The sequence below is a fragment of the Antechinus flavipes genome, chromosome 1, assembly GCF_016432865.1.
Source record: "Antechinus flavipes isolate AdamAnt ecotype Samford, QLD, Australia chromosome 1, AdamAnt_v2, whole genome shotgun sequence".
NCBI lineage: Eukaryota > Metazoa > Chordata > Mammalia > Dasyuromorphia > Dasyuridae > Antechinus > Antechinus flavipes.
Window position 1 is genome coordinate 350,217,144 of NC_067398.1, and position 18,159 is coordinate 350,235,302.

The following is an 18,159-nucleotide window of genomic DNA, read 5'->3' on the forward strand; positions in this document are numbered from 1 at the left end:
ATTTATCTACATGAAAAAAATTCTCTTTTAAATTTATAAAGCACTATTATACTATTAGTCTTATTTTTAAAATTTAAATGATTCAAAGAAAGTAAGTGGTGGACTCTACATATATTATACTAATACCTGTTACTCTTTTGTTGTACTAATACAAACACTGATTTAAATTAATAGAAATAAAAACAATTAACAAGATTAACATGCCAAGTCCAGTCAACAAGCACCCATCCAGCACCTTCTATGTGCCAGGCACTGAATAAAGAACAGAAAGGCAAAAACAGTCCCTCTTCTCAAAGAGCTCATGGTCTAATAGGAGAAACAGCAGGCAAGTAATTATGTACAAACATGAAGGATAAATTAGAGATAATCTCAGGAAAAAGACACTAGAGTATAAAGAGAGGCAAAAAATTTTCTTTGTAGAAGGTAGGATTTTAATCGAAACTTAAGGAAGTCAAAAAGCAGAAATAAGGAGAGAGAGAATTCCAAACATTCAAACATTGGGGATAACTAGTGAAAATGTAGAATCAAAAAAAAAAAAAAAAAAAAGAAGAAGAAGAAGAAGAAGAAGCAGTGTTTTGGACAAGAAACAACAGGGACAGTATTATCTCCTGGCCCACAGAAGATATGGAGAAAAGTAAGACATAAAAAATCTGGATAAGTAGGAAGGAGGACAGGCACTTAAGAATTTTAAAAGCCTAACTAAGGATTTTATATTTGATCTCAGAGATAACAGGGAGCTTCTGGAGTTTATTAAATGAGAGTTCACATGTTGACCTGGGTTTTAAGATCAACTTGACAAATAAGGGAAAGGTAGCCTGCAATGGAGAGAGAGCTGAGACAGAGACATCAACCAGAAGATTATTACACTGCTCCAGGAATAAGACAACAAAGGTAAATCAAACATACAACATTTTATAAACATCAATATGACACAAAGCTTTAAAAATGTCAATATGTGTTTGCTTTTTAAAAAGATATCTAATAATTCTTCTTCAAATATAAGATCATAAAACATTATTTCAGTACCTCTCCGGAGCATATGTTCCCCTTGTAGCAGCTGGACTATAGCAGTTTGTGTTGCTGGCACAATAATTATGCTTCCATCTTCACGACCACAAACTAGTCGTCCATGGGATGGGATATACACACTAGCTGTAACTTTCAAAGGTTCACTGCTATTAGGAACCAAACTTAGTTGATCTATAATACCAGCAGGACAAGGAGTAAGTTTACCAAAGGCCTCTTGTAAACAAATTGAAGTTGTCATTTTCAATCCTACAGGCAAGTTTGTTTTAAAAAAAAATAAAAAGAAGAAAAAAGACAGCATTTGAACATACAAAAATATATCAAAAAATATTTATTTGTGTTTTTTGTTATACTTAAACTGCCACTACCTTCTGCAGCTTCCTGTTTTTCAAGGGTGTCTGGAATATTCCAAATACACAGTCTTCCTGAAGAGTCCCCCTGAATAAGTAGCTTATGGAAACATTCCCTACGTCCATAAAAGAATCGAGTAACAGGAGGGCAGATAAACAGCTGTGAGGGGAAAAAAAAATAGATATTCATTCAGATTTTTCTGCTGTATGTTTAATGTGTAATAAGCATTCTTAAAACATCAGCAACATATGGTTCAGATGTAGATATTAATGATTTTTATTTTGAGGAAGGAATACAAAATACATTATAGGCAATGTATTTGTATCACTCATATTCTTTTTAAAGTGACATTTATATTAAGTTTTAAAGGTCTAAAAAGTAATTTCTTCACAAAAAGTCTGTAAGACAGATAGTACAAACGTAGCAAAAAAAAAGACATTATTAAGACAAACTGCTATAATATCTAAAATTGTGCAATGATATTTAAATTAAGTACAAAATTAACTATTAATCATAAAATTTCTAAAGCTAACAGTTTTATAAACATTGATTAATGAATGATCCTGCCAGCTACTAATCAGTTAAAACTTATTGTTGTTAAATCATGTATGTTGATTTTTCACAAGTTTTCAAATCAACACTATATTAACAAAAACCTTTCCATTATTAAATAACCACTGTGATGTAATCATTAAATTTTAAGATGGGCTCTATAATTTCACTGATGTAGGCAATTGCCAGATAAGCAACTGCCTTCTATCAATTCAGGTTAGCACTGTAACTGCAACGTATAAGGGTTACCTAGAGAACTGAGAAGTTTCTAGGGTAATAGCCATCATGCATGAGAGGCACAATTTAAACCAAAATCTTCCAAACTCCAAGGCCAGCTCTCTCTCCACTATACTAAGCTTTCTCTTATAAGAAATTTGGGAGAACCCTAATTATAGACATAAGAAAACTGAGTACCAGAGGGCTTACGTTCTAGTCTCCATCTTAACACAAATGGACAAATAGACACAAATATCAAATAGACATTACTTATATCTATTCCATATGAAGGTATGTCAATAAGAAAGTCACAATTAGATTTTTACACAGACATTGCAAAAATTCCGGGGGAAAAAAAAGAAATAAGAAAAGTCAAAAGATGGAAAGTTTACTACCAACCATTAAAGGGATAAATCAACTCACCAAACCTTCTTGCATAAGGAGATAGATTATATAACATTATGACAAATGAGTCTCTACTAGTCAGGTAAGAAGGGAGCAGAACAAACTACTACTGAGAAGGTTTATTATTTTTAAAAACAATAATACAACAATATAATATTATTAATAATAACACATAGACATATCATAGTATTACTTATAAGCCTTCAAAAATAAATTCAGGAAAGCCCACTCATCATTTATTTGTGTTTATTACTTAGAAACTGTCACTATCTTCTGCATTCAGAGAGAGGTCTGTGGGGACTGAATGTGGATCACAACATAAGTGTTTTCACCTTTTTTGTTATTTTTTGCTTGCTTGTTTTTTTTCCCCCTCTCCTTTTTTTCCCTTTAAAAGGTCTTTCCTTCATTGTAAAGACAGGTTGGCTACTTAAGAAGTTGTGTTGAATTATACTAATAGTAGTTATGACAGGACCATAGTAGTAGTAACAATAGTAATAAATAGCAGTAATGGTAGCGGTAACAGTAGTAGTAGTAACTGAAAAAAAAATTCCTCATACTAAATATAACATATCATATAATACTGAAATTGGGCAAATATTTGTAAAGTGAACAATTTAACGACAAACATCTGCTAGGATTTTGTTTACAATTTTATTGTGATGGAGGATTGCTTTTTAAATCTTATCAGGAAAAAAAACAAACAAAGAATAAAGGTAGGCTCCTGTTCAAAAATGAGACTTTAATTCACAAAATCTTTGAAAAGTCAAGCAAAAAATTAAGACAACTCTGAGATACCACTACACACCTGTTAGATTGGCTAGAATGACAGGGAAAGGTAATGAGGAATGTTGGAGGGGATGTGGGAAAACAGGGACACTGATACATTGTTGGTGGAATTGTGAATACATCCAGCCATTCTGGAGAGCAATTTGGAACTATGCTCAAAAAGTTATCAAACTGTGCATACCCTTTAATCCAGCAGTGTTTCTACTGGGCTTATACCCCAAAGAGAATACTAAAGAAGGGAAAGGGACCTGTATGTGCCAAAATGTTTGTGGCAGCCCTGTTTGTAGTGGCTAGAAATTGGAAAATGAATGGATGCCCATCAATTGGAGAATGGTTGGGTAAATTGTGATATATGAATGTTATGGAATATTATTGTTCTGTAAGAAATGACCAGCAGGATGAATACAGAGAGGCTTGGAGAGACTTACATGAACTGATGCTTAGTGAAATGAGCAGAACCAGGAGATCATTATATACTTCAACAACGATACTGTATGAGGATGTATTATGATGGAAGTGGATTTCTTCAACAAAGAGATCTAACTCAGTTTCAATTGATCAAGGATGGACAGAAGCAGCTACACCCAAAGAAAGAACACTGGGAAATGAATGTAACTGTTTGCATTTTTGTTTTTCTTCCCAGGTTATTTTTTACCTTCTGAATCCAATTCTTCCTATGCAACAAGAGAACTTCGGTTCTGCACACATATATTGTATCTAGGATATACTGTTGAATAACATGTATAGGACTGCTTGCCATCTGGGGGAGGGGATGAAGGTAGGGAGGGGAAAAGTCAGAACAAAAGTGAGTGCAAGGGATAATGTTGTAAAAAATTACCCAGGCATGGGTTCTGTCAATAAAAGTTATAATTAAAAAAAAAAAAAAAAAAGAAAAGTCAAGCAAATAATTTCTTCCTCAGATAATTCAAATGGAAGCCATTCAATTTCCTGGCATGATGTTGTATACTATACAGGTTTCATAGGCAAAAAACAATGAGGTCAGCACAATGGCTCTATAAACCTTCAGTTTGGTAGTCAATCTAATATCTCTCCTCTCCCACACTTTCCTTCATAGCCTTCCAAACACTGAGCTAACTCTAGTAATGCCCATGTCCTTCTCATTATCAATGTAAATATCCCTGAAAAGTATAATGCTAAGAGAAGTGGAGTAATAAATCACTCCACAGCATTTACTGTAATTGATGGTTTCACATATGGAAGGTGTGGTGCTGGCTGATAGAGGACCTGTGCTTTCTTGATTTTAATTGTTAAGCCAAAATCAGCACAAGGAGCAGATAACTGATCCATACTATGTTGCATCTCTTCTTCAGGTGCTGTACTGAGTGCACAATCATCTGCAAATAAAAAATTATGCACCAGCACTTTCCACTTTGGTTTTGACTTGTAGTCTTTTCAAGTTGAAGAATTTACCGTCATTGTGGTAGCTGACCAATTCCATGTTTGTCCTCATTGAAGGGGGTTTTAAGTATGAGAAGTCAAAAAAGTTAGCACAGGGATAATTGGCTTGAAATGGCTAAGTGTTCATAGTGATGTTTCTTTTTAATCCTTCAATATCTGTTCTTACTACCATTGTAAAGCAGAATTCACCAAGCATTGAATTGTTCACCCACTGATAGGGAACATGAGCTGGGATTATACAATTGCGAGACAGGTTAATTTTACCCTACTGAGGAGATACCACATTACTATAGTAATCCTGTGCTCAGTACAAGAGGAGCTACAGATCTATGTGCTTGGTTGAGGAATCAACAGGGTAAAGCTACCACCTGTGGGATTATGACTGAACATCTCTAAGTCAGAAGCCCTCCTAAGTGTGACGATGCCTCAGTGAGACTGAGCAGTCTTGGTGGGTCACAGATAGCCAGGCCTCTTGTGACTGGGGAATCCCAGGGATTGAGGCTGGGTGGAGGGCCATTCAAATGGGGGAGGGGGGGGCGGCTGGAAAGTGGCCCCAAAGAAGGACCACTTATCATTGGGAATGCAGGAGTGCTAAATCAAATATAAAATCAATTCATTTTATACCAACAAGTGCCTTAAAAATTGGGCCTACGGGGCAATTAGGTGGCGCAGTGGATAAAGAACCAGTTCTGAAGTCAGGAGGACCTGAGTTCAAATCTGGTCTCAGACACTTAACACTTCCTAGCTGTATGACCCTGGGCAGGTCACTTAACCCCAATTGCTTCAGAAAAAAAAAAATTGGGGCCTAAAATTGAAATTTAACATAACTGATAAGATGAGGAAAAGCAGCAGTTGGTCATTTAAAAACATTCATGATGATCATTCTGTCAGAGATAACAGCCTTCCAAGTGAACTGGTGAGAATCCAACTTAGAGAAGGCAAATTAAGTTGATGTTGTAAGGCTCATTTATTATGGAAAATCAATTATGTATAACTGAACAAATTTTCTTTCTTTCTCACAATATTTACAGCAAATATTTTCTACCTCACCACCATTTAACAATACAGGTTAGAATTTTCAGAAAAAAACTAGAAGAAGATTGAACAAACAGCATACACACACATACACACACACACACACACACACACAAATATATGTGCTGGAATTTTAAGAGAATTTTCAGGGAAAAACATATATACACACACATACATATATATAATATATACACATATGTAGACACATATATGATATGTACACATATGCATATACAAACACACACATACACATATATATTTTTTAAGTTTCATGTAAATTAAAGAGAACAGTCTTAGAACTTAGTATTAAATAAATTTTGGTTATAATGAATGTTTTTCAATTAAAATAAATTATTTTTATTCTTTTTTGAAGATATAGTCATTAAGACTTGGCTTTTTTCAATAATGAGGTAACTCAGACCAATTCCAATAGGCTTGTGATTGAGAGAGCCAATCTTGCATCCAGAGAGAGGGCTATGAGGACTGAATGTGGATCACAACATAGTAATTTCACCTTTTTTGTTGTTTGCTTGCTTGTTTTTTTTTTCTTTTTGATTTGATTTGTTTTTGTGCATGATAAATATGGAAATGTTCTTAGAAGAACTGCACATGTTTAACCTATATTGGATTACTTGCTATCTAGGGGAGGGAGAAAGGAAGGGAGAAAGGAAGGGAGAAAAATATGGAACTCAAGGTTTTTCAAAGGTGAATTTTGAAAACTATCTTAGCATATATTTTGAAAAATAAAAAGCTATTATAAAAAAGATACAATCATCAAAAGCTTTGAGAATATTCTTTATTATTATTCTCTAATTTTTATTTTTTAGTATTTTTTATTTATTTATATTAGAACACCAGCCCTAACGTCAGGAAGACCTGAGTTCAAATCTAGCCTGACACTTAACACTTCCTAAGCTGTATGACCCTGGGCAAAGTCACTAAACCTCAATTGCTTCAGTAAAAAAAAAAAAAAAAGTGAGAAGTGTATAATGTGTGTGTGTGTGTGTGTGTGTGTGTGTGTGTGTGTGTGTGTGTGTGGTATTTATGTATTACTGTGGATACAAAGACCTTATGCAACTTCAGAGGCCATGGGACATGGAAAAGCCTAAATGGGAATATTTAAGCCTCTTCAATGGTGTGGAACCCAGAGGACATAATTAGAAGGAAGCTGAACAAATGAGAATGAAATTTAATTCTTTCCAGGAAGGGGAAATGGAAGTAGAAGTTTCAGGAAGAAAATCACATGGTGGCTAGGTGGACACCCAGGAGAAAATTATTGTCAAGAGATTGTAACATGATGAAAATGATAATTTTCGGGAGAATAAAAGAAGTAGTGGCCAGGAAAACATCGAGTCACTCTGCCTCCCCTTTATCTACATCTGTGCTTCTTGGCCTTGCCTACTCAGTCTCTGTTTCCTTTACTTTAAAGCAATGTGACTGAATTAATAAATATTTAATTCAACATGCTATATGTCCAAGGTAAAAAAATATATATAATTAAGTAGGACAACTGAATTGGAAGAAGAATGCCACACTAACAAGTCAGAGAAAGTTATCCATAGAATAATGTTAATGGTTTAAGAGAAAAGACACAAAGAATTCATCCTCAAGAATGAGGTCAACAAGATGAAGGGGAAGTCACAGGAATTCCTCCAAAAAACTGACCCAGTGGAGTTCTATTTTACAGCTTTAAAGGTACTTATATTTTGGTTAGAGAATCCAACAAATTATATATGTCTAAAACATATTGAGTGTTTGTTTCATCAGCCAATAAGCATTTACTATGTGCCCAGCATATGTAAATTGTTGGGGATATATTGAAAGACAAAAACAGGGTCCCCATTTTCAAAAAAGTTGCATTCTAACAAGAGAACAACATGTAAAAAATTATTTTAAAAAAATAGATATAAATTGTAAATGAAAAACAACCTGAATGGGAAGGTGTTGGGGGTTGAGGAGGCGGAGACAAACTTAGGAAGGTTTCCTATAGAAGATGAGATTTGAGCTAAGTCATAAACAGAAGATAAAGGTGATGATAAAGGCCACTCAAAGCATGGAAGAGAGAGAGCTAGTGAAAAGGCACAGAATCTCAAGTTGACACATCATGTGCAAGGAATAGCGAGAAGGCCAATTAGTCAATCAGGAAATCCAATAATGGGCATATTATGGTGGATAGCAGATATTGTGAAGAAAGTGTTCCCAAAAATAAGGAAAATACAATCAACAAGATTAGATTTTATAGAACTTTACATTGTCATAATAATCAAGTCATTGTACTGAACTGATAAGGAACACAAAATTCATATACATTCATTTTTTTTTAATACAGCTGCATCAGTGAATTTGTGTATGGCCACAGTACTCAGAAAGCATCTCACCTCTTTATCTTCTCTATCCAAGAGACCATACTGTACAGGAGGTATTAAATTTTCAACAGCCTTTCCAACATCACTGCGAAATGAATCACTAGCAGGCAGGCAACTGAGAATCAGAAAAGACACTATTTTCGATGAAAGTTCATACTTTATTTTATACTTGTTTCTATCACATGATTTCATTCCAGAAAGCTTTTTTCTACTGCTAAAATTTATGTTTTTATAACTTAATAATAACTTATAACTAATTTTATAACTTAATAACTGAAAGTATTAATTATAAAATAAAATATGAAATATAATTTAATGTACTGCATTTTAACAAAAAATTGTAATTTATATTGCAATTTTAATTATATGCTACTTTACATATTTTATGATGCTTTAACCATACACTACTTTGATTTTTTTCACTGCAAAAGTCAGCAACTTTCTTGAAATTTATATTAAAAGTGATAAAAGACTAAAAGTATTTAGTTTTCATCTACATTGCATATTGATTCTAATGCCTAAATTTTTTCTTACACTGTGATTTATTAAGTACCTGGCAGGTAGTTTGTAAATATAACTCTGTCCATTTTCTGTCCATATAATTACTTTATCTGCTGATATGAAGTCACCACCTGTCCATGTTTGCCCATTTTCACTGGGACCAGAGCATAATAGGGAATAATCTCCAGCATCAAATACCTACAAAAAAACAAAGTCAAAATCAAAATCCTAAATTCATGTTACAATCTAAGTAAAAATAATGCTATCTCAGTTAATCTTCTAGGAGCACAAGTCAACCTGCAGTACATGAGGTAAAGTTCAGGTCTCCTCTGTACTTATTAGTGGTCACGACAATTGAATAAAAAAAGGCAGAAACATTGATTGAAGAGTGCTTGACAGCGCTATCCTACAGGCTGGTCATAAACAAGCAAAAATTGGTGTTCAGCTAAAAAAAAAAAAAAAAAAAAAAAAGCTCCTAGAGTGGTAGAAAATGTGTTCATGTGGTAACATGGCAGATATTGCCCAAAGTGTGTGTTGCCTCTAACTCAATGAATAAATAAAATCCTAGAGGAGAGAAGTTAAGATTGTCTTAAATCTCAAAGAGCTGGAAACATTCAGCATGCCTCACCCAATGATGGATTTATATCACAACTATGCCATTAAACATAACCATGAAATTAAAGCTAAAATAAATGAAATTTAATAGGGATAAATGTAAAATCTTAGATTTATTTTCAAGAAATCAACTTCCTAAATACAAAATGGCAAAGCACAATTAGACAACAAGTTATCTGAAAAATAGCTGAAGCTATTAGTGCTAAAAATATGATATGGGAGCTAACACCCTCAAACCCCCCCCCCAAAAAAAAACCCTAAGATATCAAATTGGGTTACATATATCGTCAGGTGCTATATTCTACCCAGATCAAAGCACTTCTGGAGTTCTTTTGTGTTAGGTTCTGGGTAATGCATTTTAAAAAACAAACTAAAAAAAAAAAAAAAAGTTAAAATGCTAAAGAAAGTCTATCTTAGAGAAAATGAAGGATATCAGATCTATAATGCATATCAATGATATAAGAACTACATGTTTTTACCTTGGAAAGAAGAGTCAGAACAACTGTCTTCAAGTATTGGAAATACAATTATTTTCAAGAGGGATTAAAATAATTGTATTTGGTTCCAGAGACAAAATAAGGAAAATGCAAAGGGCAAACCTCCTAAGATTTAGAATTATCCCAAGTTAGAATTAGCTGCTTCAAGAGGTAGTGAATTTCCCATTTATGGGTGGTCTTCAAGCAGAGATTCAATACCTACTTTCTGGGTACACTATAGCTGAGCATTTTATTTTAGGTCTGAAAATGACCAGACACCACTTTTTTTTTTTTAATAACTTTTTATTGACGTGCCAGAGTAATTTTTTACAACATTATCCCTTGCACTCACTTCTGTTCCGATTTTTCCCCTTCCTCCCTCCACCCCCTCCCCCAGATGGCAGGCAGTCCTATACATGTTAAATATGATTGATACCACTTTCTATTCAAATTCTGGAGTTCTAGAATTCATCAGGAGAAAACTAATCAAAGAGTTTAAGCTTCAAACTGGCTGCAACTCTCCTTTCCAAACTTGTAACATAAAGCGCCACTTTACATTATTTTCCAACAAAATAAAGGTAACAACACTTTAATAGACACATACGTAAAAATAGGAAACAGTTCAGAAAATGGTCTCCCACTCACAATTCCTCAGGGATAAATACAACTCAGAAGAATATAAAATAAGCAGGGAAAAACACAAGAAACTAAAGACCACAAATAAAGTATCATTTGGCTCTTTATTCCTCCCTCATCCCAAGGATATTTAATTCCTCCATTTTGTTCCTACTAGACAACAGAAATAGATGAACCCGTAGCATTAGTTAAACAGTTCTAATTCTTCTTGCTTTAATCTGTTAGCCTCAGGAGATCCAACACAGTGGATTCATTCAGGCAAAGGGCAGCAGATTTCCCATTTAATCTCAGTTCAATTTCCCTTCATTATATTAAGAGTGCTAACATCGATATTCTATTTTGTGATCTTAACATGCTATTTCCCAACTCCATGAATGTTGTCCTCCATGCCTGAAAATAATCCACGGCACTCTACTAATTTCCGTCTATGGAAATCTTCCCCTATATTCAAGGTCTAACTCAACATAAATTGAATTAATGTTAAGCTCCTCAGTGTGGCCTTCATTTAAAATGACTAATCACTCTACTTGGCATCTGCTATTCACTTATATTCTAACCAGAATTACAATTACTTGTATACCTATGTTTTTAATTCTCCTTTCCCCATTATGACAAAAAGTCTTTGATTACAGTGCCTTGCATAGCAAACATTTATTCAATCTTTGTTGAATTTGTCCTAAAAAGAATAGAGAGCTCCACAGAACACCATTCTAAATACCTCCTCCAAATGGAAAGATTTGGGGGGGGGGGGGGGGAGGAACAAGGAACATAAATTCAGACATAAGTATTAAAAGATTAAAATAGTCTTTCTCAATTATTCCTTTAAGTTTAGTGCTACATATCATATCTAATAAAATCTACATCATGAAATAAGAAAAATCAGCTCTTTTACTTAACTGGGGAACCTTACCCTCCAATATTTGGAACACACAACCAAAAGTGACCTTTGGGTGAATGCACAGAAAGAGATGCTTTGGCAATTCTGACAATAAATTGGTTTGGATTCTTCTTCAAATATTGGCTCCGTATCCTGAAAGATATAGAAATAACTTGGTTACCCACATTTACACAACAGCAAAATTAAGTGAAAACAGAAATTGCTATGTTCATCAACTTAGTAGCAAAGAAAGAACAAAACTACATTCCAAAACTAGTCACAAATGTTAAAGATAATCAAAATTTTAAAAGCATTGAAACAACGTAACAAGGTCATATGAGTGATAAAAAGAAGCAGAAATCAAATTTATTAATTGCCTGCTCTACAATATACACTATGATGCTAAGGGAAAAAAAAAAAAAAAAAAAGGAATGCTTACCAAGATATTATGCAAACTCGAAATACCCTATAATTCATTCAGCTTGCTGCTATCTTTATTTTGTTTTCTTTTTAATTAAGTCACATTCCTTGACAAAATGCTAGAAAGACTAACAGGAGTAGTAGCAGAGCATAGATTTGCCCCACCCACTATCAGAACGCAATATACTGAGACCTGTATTTGGTTTCTGGGTTATTTTTTTTCCTCAAACATATTACCATCTTAGAAGTTATACTTCAAAGTTAACTTAGACGTTTATGCAGAAGTAAAATGTATTTTTCTATCTCATAATCTAAGAAAGTTGAGCATTTCTTAAAATTCAAAAATTTACTTATATAATTATTATGGCATCATTCATTCCAAAACATTCAAGAAATTATAAAAACAAAAAATTAGGCAGACAACCATCACAAACACCAAAAATAGAGACCTAAAAAATATCACTAAAAAATTTGAGTACAATAAGAAACAATAATGACAATATTGGAGAGAACTATCACCAGTCTTACCTGGGTATCACTAATTTCAGATGTAACAATCCAAACCTTCAAAATTCCTGTCACTGAAACTGCTACAACAGTATCCTCTAAATTGGAAATAAAATGATACAAATATAGTATGCTTTCTCCAACATCAATATTTTTTAAAAAAATAATACAGCTGTGATGTTTAGGAACTGTTTTTTTGTCTACTGGCCAACAAGTTTCCATACAAGTATGAGAAACGAACTAATGAAGTTTCTATACTGATATTCTCAGATATCTACTAATCATAATTTTGGTCTTTACCAGAATTATGAATAATATTCTACACAAAGTCCAAATAAAAGACTGTATATTTTCTCTAAATGATTCAGTTCACACATGACACTGTACAAACTATAACAGAGGCTGAGGAGGAGACAAAGATGAAAATGAAGACAATGACTGGCAAGTGATGAGGTTAACAAAGTCTCTATACATATACATGATCTTCAAGAATTGATATGGCCAGAAGTTTATCACCTTATGGTTAATTTGATAGTAGGTTCAACAAAGTTAGCCAGAAGGGTTCTGAATCAATAGCCATGCACTTGACCATGGCCCACATAAAGAAACAAGACAGTGAAGCACTAGAGGAGAAGGTATTAAAAAATTTTTGTGGGAGACACCCTCAGGAATGAATACTACTGCATTCACCAGTTGCATCTAATTACTGAGATTCCCCTTTTTCCTCATTATGAAGAATACTAACAGCTCTAAAAGGAAAAAATCTATTGTGACCATTGTCCTAGCTTAAACAGCAAGAACACACTTTTTCCCTGTAACTTTGCTGGTGACAGCCCAACATTACACTAAATCCATCTTACTGTAAAGATTCCAAAAATATATAAATGAATCAATTGTAAATACTGTAAATTCCTTCCCTCACCTTGGAAAGTCAAGGAGCACAGAATCAGGACTTGGACAATGTTTAACAATCATCTTCCATAAGACAGTATTCAATATGTGAGTTATTGGTAAATTGGAAGGGATTAATTGCATTATTGGCAGTAATGTTCAGTTTCTAAATGTAAGAAAATCATGGAAATGATTATAAGTGTAAAAATTAAAGAAAGTACCAGTCTCCTCCATGAAACTTGCTGAAAGAAGGATTGTTTCCATTTTTTTAAAAAGCTTAAAAAAAGTACACTAACCTTGTGTTCGGTGAGATCGAATAATACTCATGGAGCTAATCCAGTCAGGAGATATCTTTGACACTAAGGAATAAAGAACCTCAAGGCTGGTGGCATCCACAACCAGAATTTCAGGGTAATGTCCATGGCACAGCAATCTCCCTTCACGCTGGTTCCCAACAGTGAACTGGTAGAACTAAATTTATATTTAAAAAAAATTATCTGTGACAAATTTGCTTTTCCCTTAATATTTAAACTTATCAAATGCTTAGCTATTTGGTACTCTCAACAAAAGTCTTGCTCTGCTAAAGTTTTTAAGTATGTAAAGTATGGATCAATTCATCCATAGATCTTGGCTGTCTAATTCAATCCTTTCATGTTACAGATGAGAAAACTGAGTTTGAAGGAGCCTAAGTGACTTGCCCACTATTACAAGGATAGTGCCAAGAATCAGGATTTGAACTTGGATCCTCTGGTTCCACAGTCAATTGTCTTTCCATTATGCCATATCTCTCTAAAAGGAAATTCTTATTTACTCAGTGCTAAAGCTGTTCATAACTTGTACCCACAATTATGTTACATCAAAGTGTCTATTTAATATTATTCTTTCTTTAACATTCAGCAGCAAAAGATATATATGACATTAAAAATACAGTATAACAAAGATGAAGTTATCTTATATATAAACATATTCTAGGTGTAATAACCTAAGATTTATTATAATAAATGATTAAGAAATGTTCTAAGCCTCTAATTACACACGTGCGTGTGTGTGCGCACGCACACACACACACACACACACACACACACACACACACACACAATGTACAAAGTTGAAACTAGGTGAAAATGTTCATTTTCTTCAACTGTAAGAAAAAATTTAATAAAAGGCATTATTTGGATTACTAATAATAATGATCATTTTCTAAGTAAAAGGAAATTATGACTTGTAGTTTTAAGATCATATCCGCTTCTCCATAAAATACTGCTGAGTCATGGAAGAAAAAAACTTTTTAAAAGACAGAGGTCCATTTTATAGGAAGGAGTTACACTATGGTCAAAAATCCTGATTCTAATCCCCACACTTCAAATTTTTCCTTTTCTTATTATTTTCAGGAGAAAATTAAGTGGGAAGAGTTTCCTGGGGCACTGAAAGTTTAAATGATTTTCAGTCAATAGGTTTCTGAGACAAGATGTGAGCCCATGTCTTGGTAACTCCAAGACTTCCCATCTAAAAATTCTATATATTTCTTTAATTGCATTTTTGTACATTTTAATATCCCTTAAAAGTTAACTTCTTAACCTTCTGTACATTAGTACAGCATACATATAGTGAGAAAACTAAAGAACAGTTTGACTACAGAGTAAAAATATTAAAAATGTAACTCAAACTTTGTCCATTCATTTATCCATTTCATTTATTCATCTATTCATTAAAGAAGTGTTAATTAAGTATACCTTATAAGCAAAAAATTGCATTAAATACAAAAAGGACAAATACAATAAATAAAATATCTCTGCCTCTAAAATAATTTACATAACAGGGAGAAACAATGTGAAAAAAATTACTTTAAATCAAAATAGATTATAAGAGTTTAAGAGAACTAAAAAAGTTCCCTGGAAGCTGAATTTTACAGAGGACTTTTAAGGATGAAGTAGCACTTAAACCACTTTAAACACATCTTTGCTTGCAGCCTGACAAATTAAAGAATTAAAATACTAACCTGTATGCCAGTATGTGTGCAAGCTAATTTCGTAAACTCAATACATCTGCCATCACTTACATCCCAAAGGCACATTTCTCTGTAAAATATAGAAGAAAAAAAAATTGGGGGGATTGATTAGGACCAACTATTTTCCTAGTGAATGCTACAAAATCATATGAAGGAAAATGTATTTAGTTCAGCTAATCCAAGGTTTTGTCTTCTGCCTCTAAATTTCTTTTTCTTTTTTATCCAGAGTTTTTCATGAGCTTCCTTCCAGATGAACTAAATTATTAATTCTAATTGAAAATTAAAATCAAGAAAAACTGATTATATGTTTAAAAGAACTGAAACTTATTCAACTCTATTCAGTGGTAGAAATATTAATGCCCTTAAATCTAACATATTTCATTAAAGAAAAAAATCAACTATTTTTATATATTTATATTTGATGTTTATTATCTCAAATCTATAACAGAAATTTTAGAATTTAACTGAATCATAATAACTTTGTTATGTAAAAGTAATAGCCACACCTTATAAATACCTATCTATATGAGGATTTATTTGTAAGCAAAACTTCAAAATTGTCAGCACTGAAAAAAAAAAGGTCATGAAATAGTCAATTGAAATTAAATTATTAAATAAAAATTATTAAAAGGTTTAGCCTTGAAAATGAAAAGCTCAAAGTATAACTAGTTTCAATTGATATGAGTATCTAAAAAAAATAATCCACAACAAAAAAAAAAAAAAAACTGAGTCAAATGAATTCAATCTTCCATAGTGTAAGATTAACTAATAAAAAAAATTACGTTTATGAGCAATAAGAATCAATAAATCATAAAAGAAACTCTATTTACCATGAAAAAAAAAAAAACACAAATTGCAAACAAATCTACCTTAAAATAAACAGAATCTATATATAGACAACCACAAAATTATAATGATGAATATAAAAATAACTAAATAATAAAAGAAACATTCAATGGTCATGGATAAATTAGATTAATATGACAAACATGAAAATATTCTCCAAATTAACATATTTAATGCAATCTCAAACACCAAACACCAAATATTTCCTTATAGGACTCTATAATACCATTATTAAATTTCTATGGAAAATAAAAAGGAAAAAATCCACAGGAATGTTGCATACAATGTCAAAAACAGTCACTCAGCTAGTTTTGCTAACTGTTTTTCTGTTACAAGGGAGATTCTGTCAAGAAGCAGGAATACAGAGTAGGTTTGGAAATGTAAAAATAAAAAATATCAATAAAAACCAATTTTTCAAAAGTAAAGGATCTGTTTCCATTAAAAAAAAATCACAATGTATTTTGGCAATAAGGTGAAGGGAGCCTTTACATCAACAAGATATATAAGGGGAAGAATTAATATAAAGTGTCATCAAATCTTTAAGGGAAACGAGACAGAGTAATAAAAAGAAAATATGTCTGATGTATAATATAAAAACAAAAAAGTGTGGTCTCATCAATATATGGTCTAAATCAAAACTTCTTAAATGGTGGGTCACAACTCCATATGGTATTGAATGATAATTGAATTGGAGGGGTCACAAAAAAATTGGCAACAGCAAAAAGTTTTTGAATACAAAAACCAAAAAATAATTCAAAATCAAATGCATAGTGAATCCCAGGTGTATCTCACAGCAATTGTCCATAGTTTCTCACGTGACTTCACTGCCACCTTGGTTCTAAACAGACAACACGAGCACTTTACACTGTATATGCACAAACGCTGCCAGAAATACCTTACACAATACATTGCCTTAATAACTTAAGGATCCACAATTCACATTTTCTTGCTTATATAAAATCAAGACAAGGATAATCTTTGCTAATGGATTTGTATTATGTTCAATTATAATTCAAAGAAACTGAGTAAAAGAATACTCACCCACTTTCAGATGCACTCACTACATACTGCCGGTCACTAGAAGCACAGGCTTTCGACAAACAAGTAATTGAAGCTGTATGGCCAAACAAGAGAGCCCGAGGATTGATCTAAAATTTAAAAAAAAATTTTTTTAACATATTCCCATTCGAATTCCAATACACTTAACTTAGAAAATGCCATCTACATTCAGAAAGAGAAGCATGGAGACTGAATGTGGACCAAAGCATGCCATTTTTGCTCTTTTTTTATTTGTTTGCTTTCTCTTACTCATGATTTTTCTCCTTTGTTCTGATTTTCCTTTCACAACACGACTAATATGGAAATATGTTTAAAATGATAGTATATGTATAACCTATGTCAAATTGCTTGCTATCTTGGAAAGGGGGGAGGTAAAAAGGGGAAAGAGAAAATATATTTGGAAGCCAAAATCTTACAATAATGAATATTGAAAAACTATCTTTGCATGTAACAGGAAAAATAAAATACAACTGAAATTTTTTAAAGAAAAAATACAAGTACATATTTGTATACACAGAAATGTAAAGGAGTTGATCCCTTAAAAATTTTTTTAAATGTTTAAACTATGAATACATCACCACATGTAGTTAAAATTGCGGTTAATGCTGAAAACTCCTTATTCTCATAAAGAGAAAAAAAAAATAGGATTTTTTTTTTAATGTTTACAAAGAATATGTGACTAAGTAGAGGAACATCAAAGCTAAAAAGATACTGATCATGGACCTCTCAAGTCAGCTTCAGTCTTAAATCAGTTTTCTTAGCTTGAAATACTTCTCCCTCTCTCCCAAAAAATAGAAGGAATTTTATAACATTCAAAAATGTATAAAGAAAAACCTTGAGATCAACTATGATAGACTTAGCTCTTCTCAGCAATGTAGTGATCTAAGACAATTCTCACAGACTTGGGATGGAAAATGCCCTCTACATCCAGAGAGAACTATGGAGACTGAATGTGGATTGAAGAATAGTATTTTTACTTTTTTTGTTTGTTTGTTTGATTATTTCTTTTTCATGTTTTTTCCACTCTAGTACAAGACAAATTTTTCTTGCACAAGACAAATATGGAAATATGCTTTAAAGGATCTTATATAAACTACATCAGATTGTTTGCTGTCTTGGGGAAGGTGCAGGTAAGGGAGAGAAAAAGAAAAAATTTGGAACACAAAA

General features: G+C 32.7%; 1 protein-coding gene across 1 annotated transcript in view; it reads right to left on the bottom strand.

The window, feature by feature from the left end:
* Positions 1 to 18,159, bottom strand: part of WDR7 (WD repeat domain 7) — a 500,592-nt gene that overhangs the window by 454,739 nt on the left and 27,694 nt on the right. Inside the window, exons 3-11 of the mRNA XM_051969585.1 lie at positions 16,975 to 17,081; positions 15,079 to 15,157; positions 13,376 to 13,550; positions 12,210 to 12,286; positions 11,295 to 11,414; positions 8,710 to 8,855; positions 8,169 to 8,271; positions 1,395 to 1,536; positions 1,027 to 1,275 (exon numbers count right to left, since the gene is read on the bottom strand). Coding sequence (XP_051825545.1) covers positions 1,027 to 1,275; positions 1,395 to 1,536; positions 8,169 to 8,271; positions 8,710 to 8,855; positions 11,295 to 11,414; positions 12,210 to 12,286; positions 13,376 to 13,550; positions 15,079 to 15,157; positions 16,975 to 17,081 — 1,198 coding nt within the window. The remainder of the gene's footprint in view (positions 1 to 1,026; positions 1,276 to 1,394; positions 1,537 to 8,168; positions 8,272 to 8,709; positions 8,856 to 11,294; positions 11,415 to 12,209; positions 12,287 to 13,375; positions 13,551 to 15,078; positions 15,158 to 16,974; positions 17,082 to 18,159) is intronic.